The sequence below is a fragment of the Mirounga angustirostris genome, unplaced genomic scaffold (assembly GCF_029215605.1).
Source record: "Mirounga angustirostris isolate CCGP_5_RB_7025 unplaced genomic scaffold, mMirAng1.0.hap1 SCAF_1, whole genome shotgun sequence".
NCBI classification, from domain to species: domain Eukaryota; kingdom Metazoa; phylum Chordata; class Mammalia; order Carnivora; family Phocidae; genus Mirounga; species Mirounga angustirostris.
The window spans coordinates 38,184,535-38,203,728 of record NW_026991709.1 but is presented as its reverse complement, the minus strand read 5'-3'; the positions used below and the strand labels follow the sequence as shown (position 1 = coordinate 38,203,728).

The following is a 19,194-nucleotide window of genomic DNA, read 5'->3' as shown; positions in this document are numbered from 1 at the left end:
AGAAAATGGCACATAGTCTACTAGGGAACATTTTCTTTTCTTTCTTAGATGTTGTTTCACAGGAAATGTGTATGTTATTAGATTATATAAAATCTAGGATTATTACCATAAAATCAATTAAGACACTCCTACATTTACGGAAGTAAAAACAGTATTAGTAAAACTGTTTACTTAGAAGAAATATAAACTAATGGAACAAAGATTTCTGTTTAAATTAACCTAAGCCAAAGAAATAAACAAGCTTAAAATGAAACTCTTAAAAATGTTTGATGTTTTCAATTGCACAAACCACAAGAGTGCCCTTAGAAAATAGAGTAGAGCATAAGTGTACTGCTTCCCTTAATAGGTCATATTGGAAAGAAAATAAGAACACTGGTTTTCCTCAACTATTTCCCAAATGCTATAAAGAAATAGCTAAATATTGAAGGATTTTCAAGTTTTGCTAGAGTTCATCTTCATACAAGTGAGAGTCAAATGCTTTGTTGAGTTTTGGAAGTGGTTATATACAAGTGTTATGTATTCGTGTTCCAAATAAGATCTACTAGAATACAAAAAAATGACTTCAGCATTCTATGCTATCTTGGAATAACCTAAACTGAAACACTGCCATTATTGAAATGTGTGGGTCCATAGCTAAGAGATGGGACCTCCAGTCAGCATTCCCTCCCATGTGCAGCCTGTAGTCCCTCCCTTCAGCATTAGCAACACAGTACTTGTAGCAAGGTTGAACGTGCCCTCAGCTATGAACCATATGTGTTGCTTGCTCTTTCTAAGTAAGAAACATTTTTAGTAGCCTATTTTCATTATAAGCTATGTTTTAATATTTAATTTTAAAACTGCATCAACTTCATATAATAATTGTTGTTTTTAAAAAGACTAATGGAAATTTAGCTACACTTACAGCTTAAATGTGGAAACCTGTCTTTTTGTAGATAAGCAGGTCTCTCTATATGGGCCACCTGGAGACTGAATTATTAATTTTTGCCAAGTGAAAAAACCCCAACATATTGACACTTAATTTTTAAAAGCTCACAACACCATGCAAATTGTGTTTTATTACCACCAATAAAACCAGAAACATTTTTAATAGCTAAACACTCATAATACAAGCTCATAAACAACTTCTTGATTTGCACACTTTGGGATTTAACTGTGTCTAGATGATACATTTTACCATTGCAAATGCTCTATTTGAGTGCATTCATAGTGACTAACTTAGACCTATAACGTTTTTACTCCATTTATTCTTTCTTGGTGCTGGCTTTTTCTTTTATTCTGTTAAATGCTTATGATCTTGTATTCAATTGTTTAAAGTATCTACACCAAAAAGGGAAGGAGGTGACACATTAATAAAACCAAATAAAGATAAAATAAAGATAGACTAGACTTTTTTGATAAAAGGAAATAGAGACTAGAAGCATAGGTCAGATCATTATTGCTTTTATTATTTTTTATTTTTTTTGAAGATGTTATTTATTTATTTGACAGAGAGAGACACAGTGAGAGAGGGGACACAGGCAGGGGGAGTGGGAGAGGGAGAAGCAGGCCTCCCGCTGAGCAGGGAGCCCGATGCAGGGCTCAATCCCAGGACACTGAGATCATGACCTGAGCCAAAGGCAGAAACTTAACGACTAAGCCACCCAACCGCCCCTCATTATTGCTTTCAAACCTGATGTAATTAAATAGATGCTTCAGACAGCAGTTTGGAGGACACATGTATGCATATTGTGTTTATTTTACTTTAGTTTATTGTATTTTGAAGCCAGAGAAAGGAAACAACAATCAAAGAAATCTGCATACAAAAATACTATTTCATAATCAGCATTTTAGGCCACTGTAGTTCATTAAAAATGACCAAATTAAATATGTGTGGAATTTTATAATTTGTCTCAATTTCTCTATGCTGGCACAAAGTAAATAGTTCAGCAATTTTTTTTTTTTTAATTTGCTAGAGTTTAACTTTGTGTTAATGAATTTTGTTTTTACAAGTCACTTAGATTACTTCAAGAAATTTTTAGAGAACAAAGTATTTATTAAGATCTTTTAGACAGCAATATTTTAGGATTATACTTAATGGTCAAACAGGTTCCTAACTTCATTTACATTTAAATAACTTAAGTTTTACGTCATTCACATGATTTAAAAGTACGATGGCGGCATATGGGCTAAAAGAGCTATGATGTATGCTAAAATTTCTTCTATTCTATATGGATGATTTAAAATATTTCACTTAATATTACATTTTTAAACATAAGTAACAAAATAAGCATGCTATTTAATAGTGAAGAATTGAGAACCTTCAGTGGAAGAGCCTGACATTAAGCTTTTGATTGTCAAGGTATCCATTTCTTTTTTCTTTCTTTTTTTTAAGATTTTTATTTATTTGTTTATTTGTTTATTTGAGAGAGAGAGAGTGAGAGAGAGAGAGCCTGTGAGAGAGAGGGGCAGAGGGAGAGGGACAAGGGGACTCCCTGCTGAACAGGCAGCCCCACTCGGGGCTCTATCCCAGGATACTGGGATCATGACTTGAGCCAACATTTGATGGACTGAGCTACCCAGGTGTCCCCTCGAGGTATCTATTTCAAAAGACATCCACCTTGAATAAACATATTGCCTGCAGTAGGATAAAGCTGCTAGCCAACCAACAAGATAAGGAATTAGGCTGCCCCACCTGTGAAATTTCCTCTTTCAGAAACCCATGGGTACCTTAGGTACCTGACTACTTTGAGTAACCCCACTTCTTCCTTCCAGTGCCCTCATTCCCACTCTTAGGCTTCAAATTCACCAATTAGTGATCCTCCAAAACATTTAGACACTCTAATAAAGGCAGAGCGCCAGGTCCATGCATGCTCTCTCTCTTTATGTTTGTGATCTCATTGTGTTGTCTTCCAGGAACTAAGTAATAAATCTTGTCTCTCAAAGTTTCTGATGGTTTCTTGCTAAAATGCATCCTGAGCTCATAATAAGAACCACAAGGGCTAGTCCAGCCACAACATTGGCCCCGGTGGAGTTAATGTCTGTGGGGGCTCCTACAAGTATTAGGGGCCGATCCAGGACAGTGGTTCAGACATTCCTATCTGAAAGCATTACTATCAATAGGCTACAATCAATGCAACAGTACCCATCTTTAAATTTTGTGAGTTTGGTCATTATTACTCTAGTAGATAGTTTGATAATGGTCAAGTTCTTAAATTTTTAAAAGACATCCTTTGTTTTTGTTTTGCAATGCCATGCTGAAATAAGGTCCCATTGCAATTAGCCTCATTATAATTAATAAATTGGTTAAGATTACTAGACAAATGATGTAATTTTATTAGTATAAAATTATTTTTGCCATTTCAAAGTCTAATGTAAACCCAAATCTATATTTGAATTAATAGTTCATTTAGATGTTTACAAAGTTAGACTATATAAATAATTTCATCATCAAGTTTGGAATTATGTTTCCCTATTTGAGGTATTGAAATGCATAAAGTCTCTGAACAGACTTTTAGTATTTAACAGGAAGTATATCAGATGTTTTACATCTTCTGTTTATATCTATCATCTCATTTTTGTATTTGAAAGACATTAACAATTTTGCAGAGCCAGAAACAGCAACTAGGAGCTTAGAAGTTTTCTGTCTTGATAAATATAAAATATTCACTTATGAATACTAATTTTATTTTATTTTATTTTATTTTAAATATTTTATTTATTTATTTGAGAGAGACAGAGATAGTGAGAGCAGGAACACAAGCAGGGGGAGTGGGAGAGGGAGAAGCAGGCTTCCCATGGAACAGGGAGCCCGATGAGGGACTCGATCCCAGGACCCTGGGATCATGACCTGAGCCGAAGGCAGCTGCTTAACGACTGAGCCACCCAGGTGCCCCCCACTTATGAATACTAATTTTAAAAATATGATAGACATAACCACTGATACATGTCATTGTCTCATATATATATTTTTTTAAATTTTCAATACCTTTATATTGTTATCTGTATAAAGTGAGGATACTGCTAAGGATTCCTACAGTATGACATAGTTATGAAATTAAAGCTCTATGACATGATCAAAATGAAAAAGATTTTCAAACTAAACACACCATGCTAAAATAATATTAATATCAGAAATCACATCAGATCATTTGGAAGCATTTCATAAATGGTCATATTTAACTCATTAACATTTATCACAGTGATCCAAAAAAAACACACTAGAAACATTTGTGAGAGTATATGTATGCCATGTGAATTGAATGATAGGGTTAATCAGGCCACTAGACTTAAAAAAACCCTGCAATTTCCAAAAGTAGAAATTAAAATGTCTTGTAGCAATGGTCTTTTGTAATGAAAAAAAATTTAAGAGATCTATAAAATGTTCAGGTTTTAGGTATATAATATAAATCCAGAGTAAGTGTATAAACTATTGCTATACTCATGGATAGATAAATTCTATATGCCCTAGTAACATTTTATCTAATTTTCCATACAATCAATAAAAATTGGGCTTAAAAGTAATCAGTACACTAACACCAAAAAAACTTTGCCAAGTTATATATATATATAAAATTTCAGTAATTGCATGATACAACTATAGATAAACACATTTGTTTTACTAAAAAGAACTGAAAAATAATCCTATTATACACTGAGTGCTGATTATGTTTCCAGAGCTTTAGATATTATCTGATCCTCAAGACAACCTGGGAATTAAGTGCTTCTATCAAGTGTTTCTCATTTTTCTGATAAAAATGCTGAGGCTCAATTTGATTCATTGTCCAAGACCTTGTACTCACACCCAAAAATGCCTCTAGAGCACATTTTTTTTCCATCTTGCCCAGAACTGCTCAAGTTTGCTGGCGTCTCCATGTCTTGACACTTCTATTTGTAACAAGATAGTGCTAATTGCTAGCTTTCATTCCATATGGAATGGAATGTATAGAGTATATACATATATAATAGTATATGCATATATATGTATAGAGTATACACATATATGTATAGAGTGTATACATATATACTAGTATAAACTAGTATAGAGGCTCCTCTTCCTCCTAACAGAAACGCATTTTACATATAAGCTGAAGAGATGTGAAAATTCTCAAAGTTGTGGCTGATGATTTGAGGAGATTCTTTTGTTCTGTTTCACCTTGATTTCTAATACAGCCACAGGTGTGATTCTTTAAATGTATTTTAAATTGTTTGTTTATCATATCTGAGGATGGGAAACTTAGTAGCAGTGAAAGAGTGTAGATGGAGACATGAAGGGTGATTTATTTGCAGACACTTATTAAATATATAGACAGGTAGGTAAATGTTATGGTTTATGAAATTTGAAGAAATAACATTTAAACCTCATAAAATCAAATATAGTTACTTTACTTTAGATTATTGAATGAAAAGGATGAAACAAACAAACAAAAATCTGCAAGATGAAAATATTGAGTTCTCTTTAGTTCTCACCTTTTCTTGGGCAATACATTCTTTTTTTTTTTAAGATTTTATTTATTTATCTGACAGAGACACAGCGAGGGAGGGAATACAAGCAGGGTGGGAGAGGGAGAAGCAGGCTTCCCGCAGAGCAGGGAGCCCGACACAGGGCTCGATCCCAGGACTCTGGGATCATGATCTGAGCCGAAGGCAGATGCTTAATGACTGAACCACCCAGGCACCCCTAGGCAATACATTCTTATTATAATCCTTTTTTAACCATAATTTTGAAATGTCTTTTACTAATTTATAAGTAAATGAATTGCATTCAAAGAATAATTGCATATGAAAGTTCTAATAGGCAATACACAAAGAAATACCATACAACTTAAAAAAGAGAGTACAAAATTCACAACAATGTGAAAACTAGTATAGAGCTTCTTCAAAAAAATGATTACTTTTTTTTTTTTTTTGAGAGAAAGAGCATGGGGGGAGGGGCAGAGGAAGAGGGAACGAGAGAATCTTAAGCAGGCTCCAAGCCCAGTGCTGAGCCCGACGTGGGGCTCCATCTCACGGCCTGGATATGACCTGAGCAGAAATCAAGAGTTAGACCCTTAATCAACTGAGTCACCCAGGCACCCCAGAGCTTCCTCAAAAAATTAGAGATAGAAATACCATATGATCCAATAATTCCACTAGTGGGTATTTGCCCAAATAAAATGAAAACACTTATTCAAAAAGAAATATGTCTCTGTCATACAAATAAATAAAATCTTAAAAAAAAATATGCACCCCTATGTTTACTGCAGCATTATTTACAATATCCAGGATATGGAAACAACTTAAGCGTCCACTGACAGATGAATGGATAAGGAAGATGTAGTGTAACACATGTACACACACAAACGTACATATGCACATGAATATTACTCAGCCATAAAAAAGGATGAGATTGTGTCACTGGCAACAACAGAGATAGACCTAGAGGGTTTTATGCTAAGTGAAATAAGTCAGACTGAGAAAGATAAATACCATACGATTTCATTCATATGTGGAATCTAAAAAAAAGGAAATGAATAAAACAAACGAAAAGCAGAATCAGACCTACAAATACATAGAACAAACTGATGATTACCAAAGGGGAAGGGGGTTAGTGGGTGGGCAAAATGGGTGAAGGGGAGTGGGAGATTCAGGCTTCCTAGTTATGGAATGAATAAGTCACGGTAGTAAAAGGCACAGCATGAGGAATATAGTCAATGATATTGTAACAGTGCTGTATGGTGACAGATGGCGGCCCACTTGTGGTGAGCACAGAATAATGTATAAACTTGTCAAATCACTATGCTGTACACCTGAAACTAACATAACATTGTATGTCAACTGTACTCTAATTAAAAATTAAAGAAGTCCTAGCTCTGATGAAATGCACATTCTAGTAAATGAAAATGGAAATGAAACAGATAAATATATAAAATAATTCATAACAATGTTTATGTACTGACTGAGTCTTCCACTCCCTCAAATATGGACTAGAACATTAACGATACAGGTGCGCTTGGTGGCTTTTCCCAGCCCCCGGTGGTTTGTTGAAGATGGGAGAGAAAAGTAGGCATTAGACTAACATTTAATGTTATTGCTGCCATTTTTTTTTCTATACAAAATAACTACTATGAAGGGCCTAACTTCTAAAATACATTTTTATTTCCACATATTTTGGTGCCTTTTGAAAAATATCTTCCAATTGTTAAGTAAAAGTAACAGGGAATGGTGTGTGGCTTCTCTGACATTTGTATGTTCCTCTGCAGAAAAGATTAATTCTTTACCACTTTTAAAGTCTATATTATAAAGTTCACAGAACATTTTAGGAAACCTGTAAAAAGTGAATTTACTAGAAAAAGTAGAAAATTTATTTCATTTTAACAGGCTGCTTCAGATGCAATAAGTAAGATTCCACTTAAGATGCATGTGAACAAATATAAAATGTTATTAAACACCTCACTTCGAAATAAAACATTTTTCTCTTATTTTATTCTAAGAGGTGTGTGTATACATATATATGCTCAGAAAGGGTATGAATACTTTTCCTTCATTAAGCACAGACACTGGTTACTTAGGAAGAATGCATTAATTTAATTGCTAGTGATTTTAGATACAACATGTTTAATTTCCATAATGGCACCGTCTGGCATGACCCCATATATATAGCAAGTCCTCAATAAATGTTTTTGAAGAAAGAAGGAATAATTGACAATTAGGAAATTTTTTTTGTTATAAGTAGGTCTTCAAAAAAAAAATCAAGTCAACGTCACTATCCTTTTCCATCAAAGTGATCTGTCTTTACAGTCAGAACTTAATATTATCACAGGATTTTGTTAGTATGCACTAATTGCATTTCACTTAAATTGTTATTTGTTAAAAATCTTTGGAAAAATGATAAATTGAAGCACAGTAAAAATTTAGGTATCTTTCATTTCATATAATATCACAAAGCATTTTTTTACCTTTTTTCATTTTTATTACTTTCCCCCATTCCCATATAAATTGTTATGAGAAAGATCTTTAAATTCTTCTCATTTATAGATTTAGCTCAAATACAGTTCACTTAATAATACTAATATAAACATAGGACTTTTTGAGAAAATCTTATAGCTACTATCATCAAACTTCAGTTATCAATCATATATCATATAATAGAGTTGACATGATTAATAAACATTAATAATTATCTAATATCAGATATTTTTCAGAAGCAAGAGAAAAATATTATGATAACTGTTACATTAAAGCTAGCAACTCAGTTTAATAGTCTAACTGAACAATCTTTACAAGTGAAGGAAAATAATGTTAAGCCCAGTACTTAGTCCAAATTTAATTAACATATATTAATGTAAAGTCCCCATGATTTCAAGTTAAATTGTTAAGTTTAACACATATTAGTATAGCCAACATGACACAAAACATGTATAAATACAAAAAGACAAACTTAATAGGACAAATTCTCTTTGAACATTGCTTATGCAAAAATTAAGTTTAAAATCTGTTTCCTATAATGCACTCGCAATTTTTTTAATTTCTTCATCACCTACTAACCACTTAATGACTGCTCAGGAAAGCTTTTTTAATATTTCCGAACCATAATGCAATTATTTTTTGCCTTTAAAGATTAATTCTATTTCTTCAAGGTTGCTTTCCTTAAAGCAAAAATATTTATTAATAAACCAATACCAGAAATTACTCACAGAGCCAAATGAATTCCTATCGTCCTGGACAACTTTATCAATATTCGTTTTTAGAACATTCTGTTAGTAGACTAAATAGATCTACTCAGAGAATCCCTTTAGGATGACTCGTTGAATATTTACTTAAAAGTTCTATGTGATGAATAGTTTCTAACGATCCCATGAATTATGCCAATTTTTAGAACACATTCAACACTGTGGATACTTTTAATCCAGTGGCAGAAGAATAAGTCATTAACATTAAACAAAGATCTTTAAAAAGCAAAAGCTACCTTTTCAACCTTGAACACTTTATTTCTTTGCTTATATTTATAAGGCAAGACAAAAAGAAAAAAAAAAAGTGTACCATGTTCACATTTAAACTTGCTCAGTGTTTGCTCCATATATTTTTAACCTATATTCTGGAATATTTTCGTAATAGTTATAAGTGGCACTAAAAAAGTTAAAATGTACCATCTTGCCTCATATTCTATTCCAATAACCCTAACTGATAGCAATTTAGGTGACTTAATTACTTCTTATAATTAAGTAAAATCGGATCTCAATTTTTCTACCCTTTAAAAAAACCCTTAAAGCTTCATTTAATGTGTTTTCCAGGCCATAACAAAGAAGCATACTGTACCTCTTACGCTGCTGGTTGTTGCAGATGTGGTTGGGCTGGTTGTTATGGCTACAGTGGTTGTGACCCTTACAGTGGTAAGGGAGGGGATGATAGTAGTGGGAAGCAAAGTGTTGGGAACATCTGGTGAGTGGAAAAAAACAAAATATAAAACAAAATCATATCATGCAAACAAAAGATTCAAATTATAAATACATAGGTCTTATTTAGGTTTAACTTTAACAGGCTTACACAGATTATCAGGCACAAAGCTGGCTGTACCACATGGTTCTTGTCATTTTTTTGTTCACTTCTTTTTCCTGTTCCCACGCAAAGCAAACACTTGGGAGCGATGTTTGAGAATAAGCAGATTGTTTGTAACATGTAGAGTGAAATTTAAAATGACAAGAATTCATTTGTTCACTGAGTCATTTAAAAAGTGTGACATGCAGTAGCAAAATACAAATAGGTAAAACAAACAAACAAAAAGACATGCTTTGTCAAAGAAGTAAACAAAGAAAAAACACAACAGAAATAAACACAAATAACACCACTATATAAGATTAAAGAAATGTTAATGATGGATGAGTATATGCATGTTAAATGCTCTTTGATTTTTTTTCTTTTAGGAAAACTTAATGGTAGGAAATAAGATGACAGCAATCTTTAGAAACAAACAAATAAAAAAAGAAGCTAATTGTTATTATTATTACTTTGCTTTTCTTTTTCTCACAAATGATGTTAATGTGCAGCTTAGAGTCTTGCAATTCTTACCCTGATTAGCTGGTAACGCCTTCTAACAATTTTGCAGTACCTAGGAGTCTTTAACAAGTATTGAGTCAACTAAAATGGAACCCAATATTCTGAAAGGTTTAGGATTTATTTTATTTGGCATACATAGGAGAGGTGATTGAACATAGACTTGAGCCATAATATTCAACCCCTAATCCATGATTAGTAAAAGTTGCCGAAAGTTAACGCTAGATTCCAATACAGAAAACATAACAAACAGAAAGAATAACTTAGAATTTTACACCAAAATCTTCCTTTCACTCAAAACTGGCTGAAAATTTGAAGAGTAGCGGAGGAAACACTGAAACAATGTAGCCAGTGTCAAGCTATAGAGCCTCAGTAAGATTCTCAAAAAGTCAAATCTTGTCTCAAGTGGATAGGCATATAATTTACACAGCGAGGAAAGGAGAAACAGTTCACAAATTACCTGTAATTACTGTGCTGGGGTTTGATTTCACATGTTTGCCCCATAGTCCCTATATAGTCAAAGTGTTTGACAGATTATTTTGCTGTTAAAAGGCTTCCTGTCATTCTCTCAGCTAAAGTCTTTTGAGTCACACCAAAAATTTTCTAGTCTTTTACTTCTGATAAATTAGCCCTCCTCAATTCTCAGACTTGAACCTGCTGGATTCTCAACACTGGAGACATCAGAAAACAGTAGGAGCTCACTCTCTTATCTTGGGTATTGATGTTTACACCTGTTTTTCAACAGGGAAAATGCTTCCTAGACAGTCAAATTAAGAAAACAACCTTCTAAAAACTCAATGGTGGTACGTTAATCACTGGAGAAAATGGTTATTGCCTGGTGTGCGATTACCATGATCATAAAATAGAACTGACTTTAACAACATTATACACTGAATAAATATCATGTATATATGCACGTATACCCCTTATTTACTAATTTTTATAATACTTATTTTCATGGTAAGCTTCCCTAAATGGCTTAGGCAGGCAGCAGGTAAATGCAAGATATTTTCTAAATTAAAAAAACATGAGTAATCTTAATTTTCATGCATACCTAAAATAGAAAATAATACATTCTTTGTCGGCTAGTAAAATCCTTTGCTCATTAGGATCTCAAAATATATGTATTTAATTTATGCAGAGGGAAATGACTTACAAGGCTATCAAACACAAGAACATATAATGATATCAGCCCTTTAAAACTCCATGTAAAGAAACTAATACCACCAAACACAGCACAGATGATAAAATCTTAGGTTATTTGCTATCAGACAGTGAGTTAAAATAAGATCCCATTAGATCTAAAAAGCAGCCTTTCAAAATCAGCTAATACCATTCAATTCCTAAGAACTGGAATACAAATAATAGGTTTTGGTGGTGTTTGTTCATTTTTTAAGTTAGCCAAAAAAACATTATGTGGACTTTTTTTTTATTCCATATCAACAAAAATGAGTAATAATAAATCTTGATTTGTTTTGGAGACAGTCTATATATTTTCAGGTACTATGAATATTTTTGTATAAACCAAACAATATCTTTATTTCCTATAACTGTGAAAATGAATGAAATTTAGGGCTTTTCCTAGACTAATAATTAATGAACCAAAAAAAGAAAAAAAACAACCCAATAGTTTTAATAATTGTTAATCCACTTTAAGAGAACTGCCCTAGAGTCTTTTAAAGTGTCCAGACAGATAACACTACAAATCATTATTGGCTCATATTCTGACTCCTGCTTTATCAGCCCATCATTCTCCCTCATCCTTTCCTTTTGACTTCATATGTACCTAAAAACAAACCTGCTGAAAGAAATTTGATGGAAAACACTTTGGTCCAATGACAATTGGGCCAAGAAAAGTATCTGTCGAATAAGAAATATCTCCCAGTCACTGTTACATTTTTAATCACTACTAACTTTATTTCATCCTGTGTTCTGAAACATTTTAAACATTTTCATTTATCCTTTTTACAGTACATTCTTGTTTATCCAATTTTTTCAGCTCTATTGTAAAAGAGCAAAATTTGGAATAATCTAAATACTGAACACCAGAAGAGTAATCAGAATCAACTGAAATTCAGCAACACAGGATCAGTTGGAATTCACTGGAATTCTCAGGAAGATCAAAAAAATTGTATGATACTTCTCTCTTCTACCTAAACTTTCTGTCTGCTCTGATTTTATTGACGTCAGTCTCCACACTTGACAATTAATCCTTGAAGGGAAGAACTCTGCCTATTTTTGTTAGGATCCTAGCACAATTTAGAAGGTGTATAAATACTTACTAAATGCATTTGTTCATAGCATAATAAACATATAACATATTTTAGGGGATCTAAAAAAGTCCATTTTTTTGACAGGGTCATCTAGTTAATATAAAACTAAAAGATAATTTTTTTACTTTTTTTTATGTAAACTCTACCTCCAACGTGGGACTTGAACTTACGACCCCAAGATCAAGAGTCACATGCTCTACCAACTAAGCCAGCCAGGTGCCCCAAAAGATAAATTTTTAAGACCACAACTTACAGCTTCTTCCTTCCATAAATATCCTTGCTAACAAAATGAATTATTGCCCACCTTTCCTGCTACTTTGAAAGCAGTGTGAGCCTGACCCGAGATTCACGTCCTCCATGCCTCCTTAGGAACTCTCTTCATTTTCACCTAATTCGAGACTTTCAGAGAAAGGGTAACAGGCCAGGAGGTCTCATTAAGTAGATCCTATTGTGATCAGTAATAAGAGATCACAACAAATTTATGAACTGTCTATATTATTATCCCCACTTAATGGATGAAAGAACTTTGAGATAGAACTTCCTTGTCTCTAAATTTAAATATATATGCATATATGTGTATATTAGAGTACAGAGAGAATATTTTATTTCATATGAGTATAATGGAGAGGTTTTTGGAACACTTCCACCTCAAGATCATTTATTTTAGCTGCCTGACTGCAACTCTTGTCAAAGCAGAAATTAGAAAGAGAATCTGAGCTGCCTTTCTAAATCCAAACACTCAGATCTGATTTTCACTCCTGTAACCGATTGGCAACAGTTAGCATCATTTCCCAATTGTTTAAAAGGTCTGGTTTGGTGCATTCTCTTTCGACCTTTTATTTAGATATTGATAGTGAAAATGGAGCTACATTTTCAAAAGGAAACATGACATTAGAAACACTAGTACCTATCATTTGTCTCATTTTTGAGGTATCTAGAATTCTGTACATTTTTAAAACCATTATACTGTTAATACAAAGTACTCAATCAAATATAGTACAGGATAGAAAATGCAGGTCATTTTTTCCCCTTCCAAGACATATCCATTTATTTTTTTAAGAATAAAAATACACTAATCCACATGCAGAAGAATTATACACATGCACACACACATAATAAAAATAACTGAATCCTGATTTAACATTAATTTACTGTTCATAAAGCAAGATAATCTGCAGTCATATTAACATTATATGTAATTTGCTGAATATGACTTGTCGATTTTAGATCTTAATACATGCCTTACATTTTAATATCATATGATTAAAGGATGTCTGAACATGGATGCTAAGTAACTATAAATTTAAAAAATAGAGAAATGAATGGTTTGTGACATAAATTATGAATATCAAAATTCAGAAATGATAACTATATAGTAAGTTAATCAATTAACTACATGGCATTTCATCTCTGGTTTCTACACTACAAAAGATGGCGTCAAATTTTTTATTGCTATTTTCCCTGGAGAATATCTTATTTGAATCAAATAATATTGAATTTGCCTGAAAAAAAAGTAGTTACAAATAAAATGTTCAGAATTTACAATTTGCAAAAGAAATTAACTTTATTATATATTTCCTAGATGTTAAGGCATAAAGAATGAAGAATTAGTAATTGATAAAATACGTAGTGGATAAAAATGGTATTTGGGGAAATGAACAAAGTAAAAATAATCTAATTTATTTGTCTAGATAGATGTATACATAACAAAGTCAAGGATTTGTTGAAAGGAAAAATAGTGAGCATTTTTGATAGGAAACTGAAAAAAGTAAAGGTTCTAAGACATGAAAATATATGCTTATAGTTTTACCTACACATAAGACGTGAATTACAATAAATTACACTTCTCATTTCAGTTGTAACATATATACTATTTTCCTATAAAAGGAAAATTCAGGAGTATTTCAATAATGTCAGACAGAACTCCAAATTTAGTCAATTGTACAATTGCATATTAGTGCAGACAAAGTCTAAGTAGGCAGCCAAGAGTTTTTCATGTGAGTGGAAGCTGGGTTACAAATAAATGCAGTATAAATAGTGTGGGTTACTTCTGTAAGAACCTCCTCACTTGCAGAAGCACAATTTCAGCTCCCACAACAAAGTTGTTGAATCAGGAAACTGAAATCCATGTCCAGGGACCATGGCTAAACTTTGTTATGACTAATTCATCAGTCCATCATCTCTCCTGATCAACCTGCTTGATTCTGCCACGAAGAACTCAAAACTGCCTCCACCATTGTTGTTAGGCACCGCATTGGAACAAGAGGGGCTAGAGTTCCAAAGAGCATATATGCCTGGCTTCTTTTCTTTATTTTTCCTAGTGCCCGGTTAACATAAGCAAAGAAGCCAAAGTCTAGCACACAAGAAGACATGTGCCCCTGACGCAAGTCTTTTCCCAAAATTCTAGACTTCTTGCTGTTCTTCTCTTTGCTGCCATGTACTCAGAGACATGGCCTGTTTCCTGACATTAATTATTATATTTCTTGTCTTTTAAGTTTAGTTAAATATGATCTCATCTGTAAAGCATTAACCAACTCTGCAGAGTTAATCTCTTCCTTCAAAACACCCTCAAGGCACTTAGCACATACTTCTACACATGCTTGTTATATATTACATTACCATTTTATTTATATATCTATCTCTCCAATTAACTTCAGGCTCAGTAGTTATAAGTCAACATGTCTTAGTCTTTTAAAATATTATTTTGCTGGTGGGACAAGTTTACTCTGACTCAATGCCCCAGTATTTTCCAATCTCTGTCCCTTTCTTGATGTACCAATAAAATGCTACTCCCAAGTTTCAGCCTGATTTGGATCTGCTCTGTGAAGACTTCCTTAAACAAATGAATATCAACTGATGCCCCTTCTTTCTGAATATCCATCTTTTTTTTTTTTTTTTTTGAGTTTATGTACTGCTTCCCTCATTTTCTTACCAATAGCCCCATGCCAACAATGCTTTACCTTCGTGGCCGACCATTATGGGCACAGCCAGAGTTACAGGCCTCTAACTAGCTCCATGTCCGTATTTCTCTCTCCCAGTTGAGAATAAAATACATGTGTGATGCTATGTTAAGATTTTTTAAATTTCTCTGATTTACATAATCAATTAATACATTCTATTATTCTAACTCTTATTAACAATAAAGTACTTAGTACCCATAATATATACCAAAGCTTTTCACGAAATTGGTGGTTGAAAACAGGGAGGCTATAACATTTATTTGGCACTAACATGCATTGCTTGTATTTTATGTTCTTCACAAGCCAACAAGATGATAAGATAACAAAGAAAACAGAATAATGATACACTTCCGTGCTTCCTACAGGTACCTAGTTCTATGCTTTGAATTTGACTGGGACTTTATAAATAATGCTCTTACCGGTGGTAATGACAATGACGTCAGTAGATAGGGAATAGTATCATTTTTAATAACATGAATCAGTAATTGAGCCTTATTCATGGTTAATTTGTGCAAAAAAAAAAAAAATCTCCCCTCCTTCCTATTACCATTCCTGAGATGTTTTTTTAGAAATTTCTGCTAAGAGTCTTCAAGTCTAAATGATTATTTAAAAAATTAAAATGCAGCACACTGAAGAATCTTATATTCTGAATGTGGGTTTTCAATGTTTTTAAAAGTGTTAGAGCTCTAAATCATATCCAATTCAAATAATAGAAAAGTGCCCTTTTTAATCACATCCTAATGAAGGAATTAAAAAAAAATGCAACCACATTTTGTTACTGGAGCTTATTAGAGCACAGCAGATCCTGTATAACCTTGTTAAAATGAAATCAGGTTCCAACAAGCACTGTATACAATAAATTGAAGAATGGTGTAGCACCTATTTTCCAACAACGTGCTTTTCAGGTTAAAGGTATGTTCTGTTCTCTACAAATGCAGTGCACAATAATTTCTAACTTGTCAACCTGTTTTGTTTTCTGGCAGTTTCTCTTTTTAAAAACAGCATTCTGGCCCATTCAGAATGGATTTTCTAAGCAAAATTAAGTCTAAAGAGTCCCAGAAGCCCAAGCTGCTTGTTTCTCTCCAAGGACTAGTGTTCAATAGGGAGAAAAATTGCTACCATTTAGTCTGGACTCCATATGTCTACTTTCTTTCTGCTTTATGTCACTAACTCCCCAGGGTGGTCCAAGGGTAATCAAGAGTGAGTCCAAACCAAGGATTATTAGTGGAGATACAGACGGGTCAGAACTCAACATATATTAGAAGTATTAAGGTAAGAAGTGTCTTTTTGAAAGAAGCTATTCACATTTCCTAACCTTAAGAAATAATAGGGCATCCTTAACCTTCTTACTGATAATTGCACTGCCACTGGAAGCAATTGTAAGAGGAAAAATGTACTGTATTGGCTTTTTTACCTGTGCAGAGAAGGGCATTTATCTGTTCCCATTATGTTCAGCTACATGTAGCAGCCTATTTGGATTATAGCATAAGAACGGATAACAGCACCAAGGCTCTTACTTAAATGACAACCACCAGGCTGACAAGGCCTCAACTTGCCGGTGCATGCTTCCTCCTCAAGAGCCATATGGTAACCTCATCTGCTTCATAAAAAGGAACCCTTCTCAAAATTAGATTTGAATGAATCCCCTTTTCATCTCTCTGATAGCTTCCACTGGCTTCACATACTAAATGGAATCCTCATGCAATAATAATAATAAAAAAAAAGGCTGCTTTTAAAAAATGAAAAGTACTGCAATTTTAAACTGTAGGTGGTAACCAACAGTTCCATGTAATTACAAGGAAAGTTTATGAATAAAATCAGCCTGTTGTTTGGAAACAAATGGATGCATTTTTTTCTTTTAAAATATCCCTTCACATTCCAAACTGACAAAAGTGAAGTAAAATTTAAAGTAGGAAAAAAAAAATCCTTCCAAGTGGAGGATCCTACATTATTTAAGCTCCACCTACTTCAATGCGATGAGCTCTTTCTTAAAAGTACTTTGCCAGAAAGTAAATCAGATGATATGGCCAAATACTTTAAGTTCTGTGAGGATAAAAGTTTTGTTTGGGAGAATAGTTCTGTCACTGGTTAAAGAAAAACTCAAAGCAAATATGAATACACGTAGGAGACACGTGATCTAGTAGAAAAGTACTGATTGAGAAATCCAGATACTGACCCACATCCCTAATGTTCAGAGTTCTCACACAAAGCAAGGTCTTTCCTAACCTTACAACAGATTATTAAATCAACTGGTTCTCCCCTGGGATTTGGTTATACAAACTGATAACCTTCCCCAAGTTATTGACATTTAAAATATGCTCTCAGTAAGAAAGTGAATATTTTACCAAAGTAAAACATTTCTAACCATGGAACTTCATATTCTCCTGAATATGTCTCTTGGAATATTCCAAATAATGAAGGGACCCTGAAAACATCTCTGAAGTTGCATCATGGTGAAGCACAGGAGTGAAAACTTTTCACTTTTTAATTTTTACTAAGAAGTCGAGGCATAATAGGGAGTGTTTATTTATCTCTTACAGGATCAGCAGTGCTTGGCCAAGCACTTGTATATAGTAGATTCTTAAGAAAGATTTCCTGAAATAATGAAATATTAGGTAGTATAGCATTGTAATATGATTTTCAGAAAAAAATACATATTTGGCCAGAAATAAATATTATCTTTATAAATGATGTTATAGACTTCCAAAGAACAAATTCAATTTTTAGTAAGCAATAATCACAGAATTTTGCAAAAAAAAAATTAGACGTGTGAAGTCAATTGCATAAATCTTCTAATTTCTAGGGTTGCTTTTTTTCCTTTCATTTTTTTTTAATTTAAATTCAATTAGCCAACGTATAGTACATCATTAGTTTCTGATGTAGTGTTCAATGATTCATCAGTTGTGTATAACACCCAGTGCTCATCACATCATATGCCCTCCTTAATGCCCATCACCCAGTTACCCCATCCCCCCACCCACTTCCCCTCCAGCAACCCTCAGTTTGTTTCCCAGAGTCAAGAGCCTCTCATGGTTTTTCTCCCTCTCTGATTTCTTCCTATTCAGTGTTCCCTCCCTTCCCCTATGATCTTCTGCGCTATTTCTTATATACAACATATGGTTTCAGTTATATGTGGAATTTCTAGGATTTCTATTGAAGATATTAATTCTTCTATACACAGTTGTCCATTTTGTGCACTGCTTAACTGTATAAAGCACCATTTACATACGGAGTGCCAAATAAATATATCTCTATATATCATTTCTTTACCAAATATGAGATGAAACCCAAAGGTCTTGACCTTGGTGACCAAAGACTGAATATCAGTTTCCCTAATTTTGCTCAGAAGGGCAGTATACACACACACACACACACACATATGAATATATGTGGATATGAGTGTTTATGTATGTATGTATATACATATATATTATTTTACTAAAGTTTATTCTGCTGAAAAGAGAGGGAGAGAGAGACAAAGACAGAGATATACCAAGAGGGACAAATAAATTTATAATCATTAAAGAAATATTTATTGATTGCTTACTATTTAGAAGATACTGTTCTAAGAGCTAGAGATACAGAGATGAATGAGACTCATAAGATCTCTGCTTTCAAGAAAATCATAATCTACTGGGCAGATACAGAATATATTCACATGTACAGATACATACATATAATATACACATATAAACATAAATGCATGCATATATGTATATATACACATTTATAAAATCACATATACAAATATACAACTAAAATACCAAATAATGATAAATGACTTGCAGAAAATTAAAATTAAGTGATGCATGATTGGGGCCATTTTAGATTGGAGTGGACAAAAATGGTCTCTCTCAGAAGATTCATTTAAACAAGATGTGAATGATAAGAAATCATTCTTGCAAATACCCACATTCGTGACAGAATACCTGTACTTCCTGGACAAGCATTCT

At 33.2% G+C, this 19,194-nt stretch overlaps 1 protein-coding gene across 3 annotated transcripts in view; it reads right to left on the bottom strand.

Annotated features, from left to right (window-relative positions):
* CADM2 (cell adhesion molecule 2) overlaps positions 1-19,194 on the bottom strand; it is a 1,086,372-nt gene that overhangs the window by 64,468 nt on the left and 1,002,710 nt on the right. For 2 of the 3 annotated variants that reach the window (XM_064580279.1, XM_045902679.3), the window contains exon 8: positions 9,274-9,393. The exons of the other annotated variant lie outside the window; for it this stretch is intronic. In XM_064580279.1, the coding sequence (XP_064436349.1) occupies positions 9,274-9,393 (120 nt within the window). The remainder of the gene's footprint in view (positions 1-9,273; positions 9,394-19,194) is intronic. 3 annotated transcript variants of the gene reach the window in all.